The 11,070-nt window shown below is 33.9% G+C and overlaps 3 protein-coding genes across 3 annotated transcripts; 1 reads left to right on the top strand and 2 right to left on the bottom strand.

The window, feature by feature from the left end:
• Positions 1–378: 378 nt before the first annotated feature.
• Positions 379–1,434, bottom strand: LOC133823664 (uncharacterized). The gene has a single exon (XM_062256515.1). It carries the CDS (start codon positions 1,432–1,434, stop codon positions 379–381), a length of 1,056 nt encoding a protein of 351 aa, XP_062112499.1.
• A 374-nt stretch (positions 1,435–1,808) lies between these two features.
• On the top strand, positions 1,809–3,737 carry LOC133823663 (uncharacterized). The gene is made up of 4 exons (XM_062256514.1): positions 1,809–1,958; positions 2,094–2,291; positions 3,231–3,365; positions 3,459–3,737. The coding sequence occupies exons 1-4, from the start codon at positions 1,809–1,811 to the stop codon at positions 3,735–3,737; spliced, it is 762 nt and encodes a 253-aa protein (XP_062112498.1).
• A 3,990-nt stretch (positions 3,738–7,727) lies between these two features.
• LOC133820937 (uncharacterized) lies at positions 7,728–8,788 on the bottom strand. Its single transcript, XM_062253496.1, has one exon. It carries the CDS (start codon positions 8,428–8,430, stop codon positions 7,912–7,914), a length of 519 nt encoding a protein of 172 aa, XP_062109480.1. The 5' UTR covers positions 8,431–8,788; the 3' UTR covers positions 7,728–7,911.
• Between the last annotated feature and the right edge of the window lie 2,282 nt (positions 8,789–11,070).

Below are 11,070 nucleotides of genomic sequence, written 5' to 3'. Positions count from 1 at the left end.
AAGAATAGAATTGTCATTAGTAAACTTGCTATAATCATAGATCAAAGAAACATATTAGTTGTATTATTGATTGAATAGAATTGAAGGTTGATGAAATTAGAATACTCTAATATTTCGCTTATATTAAATTTCGTTAATTAAATCTTGCTTTGCTAGTTTATTGTTCATTGTTAATTGTCACTAAATTTTCATTAGTCAAATAGAAATAAAAGTTTGCTATTGGTAATTATTAGATCAATTCCCTGACGGAACGATACTATATTTCCACTACTATTACTTGTTTATTCGATTGCGTATACTTAACCAGTAAGAAAAAAATTCGCAACATATGGATTGTAAACAGTTAATCCCTGAATATAGGAATGCAAATCATAAATTTTATTCATACCTGTTTTCTTCATCTTTACATACTCTTGTGATAGTTCCTGGGTTGGCCAACTGTAGCATATACAAATATGAAGGCAACAATGCATAACTTTCCTCATTTGACCCTCTAACATCATTAGCTGCAAGTGTTTTTGCTCTCCATGCTTTATTGTACGTTACACCTACCCCATGTTCATCTCTCATGTCTCGTATTATTTGCCTTGGTCGATAGGTTGATCCTGGGTCACGAAACTTCTCTTTGAAGTAACTACTGATGACTTTTGCACTTGCTTGTCTATTTTCAAAATTTCTGTGATTTAAGGAGCATGTGTGGTGTTTATGGTATTTGATAACTCGAAAGTAGTCTGATACTTTTGAGCTTCTTGCACGTACATACCAGCCACAATTCTCATCTATGCATTTTGCCCAAAATGCTTCTAAACATGATTTTTCAATTCTGTACTGAAAGTGTTTCTTGATGGCTATTTTCGCAAGTGTATGTTTTAGATCAGTCTTATTCTTGAAAACATAATTGACTCTTATGTCTTCAATCTCCATATTCGGCAACACATGCAAAGGTGATTGAGCTTCTTGCCCGTGTTCTGTAATTTTTTTGGATTCTTGTGTTGAGGCGCTCTTCATCTTGCTAGTGCTTGCAGTATTCGTATTGGGGTCTGTGAGAGTCAAACTGTGACTTGTTGCATTGCTTGCTAAAGCAGATGGAATGCTAGCTTCTCTTGGCAAAGAAATGGTTTGATTTCTCTGTTCTACTTCAACGATGAGAGGACATTTTTTCAACTCTTCCACAGTCTTGTTCAAGTTTAGATAAACTTGAAAATTCCCATTACTTTCTATCTTCATTCCTTTGCTTGTATCCATATTTGCATCAAAAATCAAGTTTGTTGAAATCAATCTTTCATTCAATTTGAGCTCTTTGTATATCTTGTTTACCAAATCCACGTACTTGATATCCTTTTCCACCATCAATATTTTCACTTCATGATCAATATATTTGTTGTTTGCATTCCATCTTCCGTTAAAAACTACAAATATCATTATCTTATCCATTTCCTGCAATAAAAAATAACACAACCATGAGAGCTTATTCCTTTATCTTGGATAGAAATTAAAAAAAAAAATCAATTCAATATACTTTTTGCCTTAACTTCACTCAACTCAAGACAAACACAATTTTTGCAAAACTAAGTGTCAATAATATTTGTGTCTCAATAAGAAGAATCGAAGTAATGCAAAAGATGTTTATCGTGAAGATGAAGATAATAATGTTATTTTACAACAAAATTTAAACCTCAAACATTCAATGGCTAAAAATTTAAACTAATACTTTCATAATTTACAACATTGTTCTTAAAATTAGGATTCAATCTGCTCAACAACAAAAACATATTTTGAGGATGCTGGAAAAATCTTTGGCAAGAGAAATGGATCTCGAAAACAAAATGACAACATTAAGACAAGTTGAAGAAGTGCTAAATCAAACGCTGGTCTCATCAGAACAAGAAGTATACTGCATGGGAGATGAAACAAAAGATGTTCGGGAAAGATTGTTTGTGGCGGATAATATGGCTATGGTTTCAGTGGGAATTTCAAAAGAGTTGTTGGGTCAATTGCAGACACTCCAGCTGAGTTTGAAAAGTTAAGCTTCTCAGCTGAGATCAAAGCTGGAAAGCAGCAATGCAAAATTTAATGACTTGCTTGTTGCATAGACAAACGAACTAAAATCCAATTTGAGAGATGCTGAAGATAAAATAATTCTTGCCAATTCAAAAGCCTTTACTTTGGGTGAAAAGGTCAGATTGCTTGATAAAGAGCTGAAAGAATCTGTGTTTCTGCTGCTGAATGCAAAGTATTCTGCAGATGGGAGTCAGGAAGAGCTTAATGCTCTATGTTCCATAATCAATGAAGTACCATCTTGCACTTCTATAAGACCAAGAAAATCACTAGCAAAAAGTATATATATTGTGTAGTTGGGAAACAAAGAAAATTGCTAAAACTCACTTACTCATGACATATCCATAAAAGGAATTAAGAATGCATTTTCGAGTGAGTTGTACAGAATCATATAATAGTTTTTAGTTACCATTATTATTACATATAATAAAAATAGTTTATGATCTTCCAAAAGTAAATAGATGTTATTCTTTGCATAAGATTTTTTGTTATGTGATAGATCTTTCTTAGGTAATAACAATTATATCTTAGTTTCCAAATCCAATAATGAAATTTCTCAAGAACAACTTTATTAATAACAATGAAAGATTTACAAATGAGCATATGAGAGGCTCAAACTCTCGTACCCCAGCATTTCAAGAGGGCTGATATCTCCACCAAAGTTTAAATTATAAATCTAGTATATTTAAACTCTTAGTTTTGAAATTTAAACTGCTAAGCTTTAAATTTAAACCACAAGGCTTAAAATTTAAACTACTTGCCTTAAAATTTAATCCGCAAGTCTTAAATAACTTAAAATATGAACCACTAAACTTAAATGGCATCAAAATTTAATCCACAAGGTTTAAGTTTTATTCATTTAGGCTTAAATCATAAACATACTCTATTTTAATCTATATAATGTAATGTGTGAATCTAATATAAAATCTTTATAATTTTAAACCAAATGTCTTAAAACTTAAACCACTATTTATAAATCTGAACCACAAGGCTTAAATGACATCATATTTAAACTACAATTTATAAATTTTTATCCATTTAAGCTTAAATTGTAAATCAAGCATCTTTAAACCCCTAGGTTTGAAATTTAAACCACTTGCATTAAAATTTAAACCGCAAGCCTTAAATGACTTAGATCAAATGTTTCATGGCATTTGTTTGCTCAATTGCAGACACTCCAGCTAAATTTGAAAAGTTCAGCTACTCGGCTAAAATCAAAGCTTGAAGGTTCCAAGGAAGAATTGAAGGCTAAAGAAAATTCTTTTAGCAAGCTGGAAAGGAGCAATGCAAAATTTAATGACTTGCTTGTTGCATAGACAAACATACTAAAATCAAAATTGAGAGATGCTGAAGATAAAATAATTCTTGCCAATTAAAAAGCCTTTACTTTGGGTGAAAAGGTCAGATTGCTTGATAAAGAGCTGAAAGAATCTGAGTTTCTGCTGCTGATTGCAAAATATTCTGCAGATGGTAGTCAGGAAGAGCTTAATGCTCTATGTTGCATAATCAATGAAATGAAAAATGTAATTGCAGATTCTAAAGTGAGGATATGTAAAGCAAAAAGTAGGGCTGAAAATGCTGAAACCAAGTGTCCAATATGGAGATTAATGAAGAGCTGGGCCTTCTTAAGAGTGGTCCTCATGCCTCTGACAAGGTTGATTTCCTTGAGAGGCAGTTAAGAGAGTCTGATGTTCAGCTTCAATGTGCAATAACATATGCCAAAGCTAGTCAAGACAAACAAATCCTTCTGCATTCTACAATAGCTGAGCAGTGAGGGCAGAGAAGCCACACAAAGGAGTTTTCATTGGAGGGGCGGAAGATTCTACCACTAGAGCATTACAGTGAGAAGTGTCGGAAGGCATTGAAGAATCAAGAAAGTAAAAGAAACAAGAGAAAGCTGAAGAAGAGGATTGATGTTTTTGGCTGATAGCATTTAAAGAATAGAAAGTGTTTGATAAAAGCTCTGATCAAGTAATGGATTGAGCTACTGAGCTTTGTATTTATAGTGTTTCATTAATACACCAAAACAATATTTTAACAGCTGTATCCTTACCCAGATGTTCATTTAGGTAAACAGTTACATAAAAACAATCTCTAAATTAATTTAACAGAACCTTAGTATAATTGTAATGCCCCGAATTCTCCGATGAGTTTAGCGGCATGAATAGTAGGCCGGGAGGGCCATACTTGTTTAATTATGTTATTAATCGATTAAATGCATGTATATGTTGATTATATTATGATATGATGTGAAATGCATGCATATGAGTCCATATTTACAATTACAGGGGTATGATGATAATTTGGCCCGTTGAGGGTAATTTGTGTATTTGGGTGCATAACTTGGTTTGTGAATGAGATTCTATTATTATGGAGATATATTCGAGCTAAGCAACATGAGACGGTTATTTTTAGTGGATTAGCGGTTTTACCATAATTGGGTCAATTTTGGGGTAATAGAAATGTTCATTTGATGATAAATTGGGAATATTTGAGATCAGGGTGAAATTTTGGAGGTTTTGACTATAATGTCCCCGGGGGTGTTTTCGGGACCCCGAGCATTAGGTTTTATTTGAGGTTACTTAAGGTTGAAGTAGCTTATCAGATAGAACATACGATAGAAAACCTTCCGTTCTCCCTTTTCAAAGTTCGTTTTACCGTTTAAGCCTTTTTGACGAAATCTTGAGTTCTAGGAGTCGGAATCGAGTGAGGATCGAGGCATAGCGATCCTAGGGAAGATTAGAAGCTTCTTAACCGAAGGATTCGACAGAAAACAACCCAATTGAAGGTAATCGAAGTTTAAGTTTTGAGTTTTTCCGAGTTTCTAAGCTTTGAATTGATTTTGTGAATTGTTGAGTTTTCGGTTCGTTCGAGCCTTGGGTTTTGAGGGTTTTGATGCATGGGGAAGCTTGGGAACTTTGTCTTGATGATTGGGGAATGTTTAGGGATGATTTTGGAGGCTTTGGAGTGTTAGAAACGCGGTTGGGAATGGCCCAGGGTGGAGTGCCGCGGCCCTGTTCTTGAGGCGCCGCGGCCCTTCTTTGAAGAAGCAGGTGGAGGCCTTGTGCCTGCTGGGCGCCGTGGCCCTTGATGAAGGGTGCCGCGGCCCTAGCCTCTGGGAACCCTGGGGGCCGCAGCCCAAGGTGCTAGGGCCGCAGCCCTTGCCCTATTTTCGCCCCGTTTGCTCGTTTTGACCCCGGAAACCTAGTTTTAGGCCTCGGGAGTGTCCTTGCTACTTGGATTAGCTTGGATTGATCTCTTGGAGGTTAAATAATGGTTTGAGACCCTTGATTATCTTGATTATTAATGGTATCCCAAATGTGTTGTGATTAGGTAACCGCTAAAGGACTAAAAGCTAAACTGTTCTCAGAGGTTGTTCTTTTGCTCATTTTAGCTCGAATCAAAGGTAAGAAAACTGCACCCAAAGTGTGACATGCATGGATATTTGTGAGGCATGTTGATTGTATAAATATGGACATGGATTGAATACAGAATCGACAAAAGTGTTAGTATCAGCTGTGAGGCTGTGACTTACTTGTAAGGCTCGGCAGTGTTACTGGACACAGGTCAGGAAGCGCTGACTTACTTGTCAGAACGGCCTTAGCGTGAATCACGCAAGCCAATGGAGATTAGATCTAATCGACCTTTAGCATTGAATGACTCAAGGAGCATTAATGCCTGACCGACCCTGAGGGTCGATGAACAAACAGAGCCTGGAGGCTAGTGGCTTACCCATCAGCCACTCTCCCGCTACAAAACAGAGCTTGAAGGCTAGTGGCTTACCTATCAGCCACTCTCTTGCTAGAAAACAGAGCTTGAAGGCTAGTGGCTTACCCATCAGCCACTCTTCCGCTACAAAACAGAGCTTGGAGGCTGGTGGCTTACCTAGCAGCCACTCTCCCGCTAGAAAAGAGAGCTTGGAGGCTAGTGGCTTACTCAACGGCCACTCTCCCGCTAAAATCATGTGATGTTCATTTGCTTGTTTGAAAGCTTTATGTTCAGTATGATTATAATGATAATCATTTGAAAATGTTTATGAGAAATGTTATGTTTTCTTGCTGGGCTTTGGCTCATGGGTGCTATGTGGTGCAGGTAAAGGGAAAGAAAAGCTCACCTAGCCTTGAGTGGAGAGCTGATGTGGTGTTGTGTACGTATGCGGCCGCTTGACCACCACGGCCAAGGCGTTCTCAGAGGAACTAGGGGGTTTACCCTATTTTTGCCGCTTAGGTCGGCGGGATTGTAAATTTCAAACACTAGTGACCATTTTGTACTGAGAACCTCTTGTAAATGTTTTGTTTAGCTCTGCAGAGCAGTTTGTAATAAAATCTCCATTTCCTTTTTATTGGTTTTGTACCTTAACCTGTTAATCATACTTAGAGCACGTTTTTGACCAAAGGACTCAGGCAATGAGTCAAATTTCCGGTCCACCGTTCACCGTAACTGTTCTGGGGTAGCCAGGGCGTTACAATAATATCTAACATAATCATGCCAATCAACGAAAGCTTTCATTGAGTTTAAGCTACATACCTTCAACTTTAATGTCAGGATAAAATCTAATTCTTTGTTCAAGTTGGCAACAGGTATTTGTTTACTTAGATCAAGCCATGCTCTATCAAGTACAAACCTACAGAAAATATAAAATCAATTAAACCAACAATTTTGGACAAATAGGTACAAGAATAATGATCCCAGAAATGGCCAGCACACATGTCAATCATCAGACAAGTTTAAGAATTTATTCCAGTATATTTAATTCCAAATCAAAGAGCCAAATGTAGTATTAAAATAAAAACATATAAATTTGAAAATCATATAAACAAAGATCAATAAACTCTTTTTTATACCAGAAATTTATAGTTTACATAGAGGCATTTAATCAACAATCTCCTAGCATTATAAATTTGTGAAAATGAAGAAAAACTCTCCATTATAATGATAATGATCCCAATGGCAGATTTTTTGCAATAACATAGTCACAGTTTTATTGAGTAATTTTAACAAATACTTAGAAGGCATTTTAAATTATGTATAATATGGAATATTCAATTTCATTTAACTTCACTAAATTTTTATACACACATGAATGTTATTTTATATGTATGATTGCAACAAACACATACAGTTCAAAAAAAATTTTAAAAAATAAAAATTGAGGAAGGAGGAAGAGAGAAATTTAATCTCAAAAGAAAGAAGAACTCACCAAGCAGATTTGAGTGGCTCTGGCAGAGGAACAGAATGGGAAAATTGATGAACAACAGTGTAATGGAGATGGTGGAACAGCAGTGCAGTGGAGATGGTGGTGGAAAATCGATGAGAGAAGGAGAAATCAATGGTGGTGGAAAATCGATGGGAGAAGGAGAAATCGATGGTGGTGGAGAAATTGATGGGAGAGGGAGAAATTGATTCAGGAAGAGCTATAACTATAAAACCAGTATGAGTAAGGGTAATATAGGAATCACAGCTATAAAATCGAGTATATTTAGGTAAGAGTTTGATGGTGGGTATATTTAGTTAAGTATGCCTAAAAACGGGTATATATAAAAAATATATATATATGTACTAGTACTACCACAAATCCAAAATTTAACAATAAATAATAGATAATAGAATTAATTGTATAAACGATCATCCCACTTTAAGTCTTTAAACCCACCCAATAACACAACACAACAAACAAATATGGCACCGAAGCGCACTGACTTCTTCAGTATATGAACACTTTTTCCGAATAAAAAAACAATTAAAAAAATCAATTTTAAAAAAGAAAAAAAAATTAGTGAAACAAATCAAATCCAAATAATAGCACTGAAAGCTCAAGGTCAGGCCCAAGCCCAATTGCCTAGTCCATTAGCTTTAGCGCCACAAAGTGGCCAAGTACAAGATATTACTGGCCATTTGGCGGAGCCTGGCGTTGGTTCTCGTCAGCGGTGAACTCATGCCCATTTCGGAAAACGCATCGTCGCACGTGACAAAATCGGTCAGGGACGCGGACACGTAGCTATTAAAGCTGCCCTTATCGTGGGCCCTCATCTTGCTCAAACTCGACTGTAGGTTACTAAGGGCATCATCGTAATTTTCTCTGCAGATCCCGAGAACCGGGGACCCCCTTCCCCCTTTCGACGCCGCTTTTTTCGCGCCGAAAGTCGACGAAATCAGTTGCTTTACTGCCAATTGGGTGGCAACGAACGGGTTCTTCTGGCCCTTCACGGCGGCGCGGCATACGGCGGTGTAGTCGGCTCTTCGGCAAATATCGCCGCCTGAGCGACGCCCCTTGAGGCGGAGGCTGCGGCCGTGGGTTGGGCCGGTAAAAACTAATAAAATAGCCATTGCCAGAAAGACCATTGAGAAAGATTTAGAGACGTTGAAAGCCATTTTAAAATAAGTATATTTTCTTCCTAAAATTCTATACTAACTCTATACAATAATATTTGGAGGGTTTTTTTTTTTTTTTTAAATTATTTAGTTATTCTTTCTCAGGTCTCTCCGTAATAATTGATGAGATCAAAGAGAGGGAGGCCTAGGCTTCTTTGTCGCCGTTGGTTGGGTTTGGGGTTTTATACGAATTTTGGTGAAATTTTTATATAAAAAAAAAATTGGGAGTGCTGATTCCGGTAATTTGTTTCAATTTGGCCTATTTTAGTTAGAGGATCGAGATTAATTACCTAAACTTTTATTACAATTTTTGTGGTCGTTTATTTTGTGAGGCTTAGCTTGATAACAACATAACACGATTCCTAAATTAGATTGCACAGAAGTAAATATAGAAATGGTTGTTCGTGGCTAAACATTAAGTCAAGATTTATTTATTTAATCATCCTTTTGCTTTTGACAATATTATCCTTCGAGTTTTGGTATTTAGCTTTCTACCCAATTTTCAAAGCATTTTTTATTAATTACTAATAATCATAAAAATAAATAATCTACAGTCTTTTTGGTCACTTTAATTTTAAGAGGATGAAATTTGAATGGGAGTGAATTCAAAAAGAGCTCTACCAGTAGGAGTTCTTTTACGTTCTTAATTTGTTAATAGTTTTTTATGTGATTTTTTTTCATGATTATGTATATTGTAGTTATTTAGAGTAGGGTACAAATTTTCAAAAAATTCTGAATAATTTACAGTGCCAAAAACTAGTTTAATAATAGATTGTTGCACGTGTGACTAATTTTTTTTATACATGTGGAAAATAACATGTTTGAACTTAATTTTTAGTATAATAAATTTTTAAAATTTTCTAAAAAGTTATAAAATATTCTAAATAAATACAATATACATATTCAAAAAAAAAAAAAAAAAATCACTGCTAAAAATTTGAATATCCTACCAACGTTCCCTGTATTAATTTCCTGTCTGTTCCCTGTATTAATTTCCTGTCTGGTGGTCATGTTATATGTCATTTAATGCAAATTTCTTGGAAATTGGTAATTAAAAGAATTATAATAGCCTGTTATATTTTGCATAATATTTTAGCGTAAAAGAATTAGAAGTGGAATTTAAATAGTATTTTTATTTTGAATTTAGAACATGTATATAGTTCACAAAATCGTCAAGTTCAATATAAGTATAATTTTCTAATTAAATTTTATTTACAAATTTATCCTTACTAAATTACTATAAGCAAGTTTTAATTGTATATTCACTAATTTATTTATGTATAATACAAGTGGTTCTAAAATGTTTCCCAAACCAAAAAAAAAAGGTTCTAAAATACGTAATAGAAGTTAATTATTGATGGAAGTTAACTAAATGATAAAATATAGTAACAACATTATTTTAAAAAAATAATACTCAAATACAAAAATTGCATTTCTTTTTAGTATGCATGTAATTAAAGTACAACTCGTACGGAAAATATAGATAACCAATCTCAAAAGCTTTCGCTTTCGCGTTTCTCTCAAATTGTAGTCGTAGTAAAATCTAGATTTATATATAATCATTAATCAATTGTATTTCCAAAAAAATCAATAATTATGGGCTTGTTATTCAATAATATATAACATGACTTATATACTCAACATATATTATCAGTTGATTTCATCCTCTTGAAATTTAGAGTTTTTTTTTAAAATCTAAACAAAAATGAAATTTAAAAGCGGACTGACATTAATTTACGACTTACGAGCTAGTTATGTGGGACACTAACGTGAGGCGCACATATAACATGTTTATTTAAGACTATTGTTTGAAAATAGAGTCTCGGGGCAAAATAATCTATTTTTTAAAGTTATTTTTCAATTTGAATTAGTTCTGATAATATTTTGTAAAATGACCTCTTACATTCGAGATAGGTGGTCGGAATTTTTCAAATAGGTCGTCGAAAAATACAAATAATTAGTCAAAAAATTTCAGACAAATAATCAAAAAATTCAAACAGTTAATAAAAAAATTTCAGACAGGTAGTCGAAAAATTCATATAATTAGTCTAAATTTTAAACAGATATCATTTTACAAAAAATTATTAAAACTATGACAAAGTACACAAGGATTAAAAAAAAACAAGTCATTTTCACCTATTACCTTGATAATAATTAGTTTATTGACATTGATGGCATTAAAAACACAGTATTTGATGACATGTCTAATTACGTGTGCAACTATATAGATTCAACTTAGTATTATGCAATTTCTTTTGTTTAAGTAGTTTTCATTTTTAAGCCATGAAAAGTAAAATGAATATAAAATATGTAACACGTTATGGGAATAAAGAATCTAAAATGTGTTACTAATAAGATAATCTTATCATTTTTTTTAAAATTATCGCTCTAACATTATTAGTCCGTCCCAAATTGCCTATTTTTTCTTCATAAATAAGTGTAAATTTTTTATGATTATTTTCTGGGTGACTTTTAAAAAAGTATATATAATTTGACACTATAAAAAAAAATGATATTTTAATATGGTGATAAAAGTGGACAACAAATGGTGATGAAATTGTCATATAATTTATTTGACAAATCTTAAAAATCACGAAAAATAATCACAAACTATAAGTTATCGTTAGCCTATGTCCAATT

The sequence above is a fragment of the Humulus lupulus genome, chromosome 3 (genome assembly GCF_963169125.1).
Source record: "Humulus lupulus chromosome 3, drHumLupu1.1, whole genome shotgun sequence".
NCBI lineage: Eukaryota > Viridiplantae > Streptophyta > Magnoliopsida > Rosales > Cannabaceae > Humulus > Humulus lupulus.
Note: the sequence above shows the minus strand (reverse complement) of the source record. Positions and strands in the feature narration are given on the sequence as shown.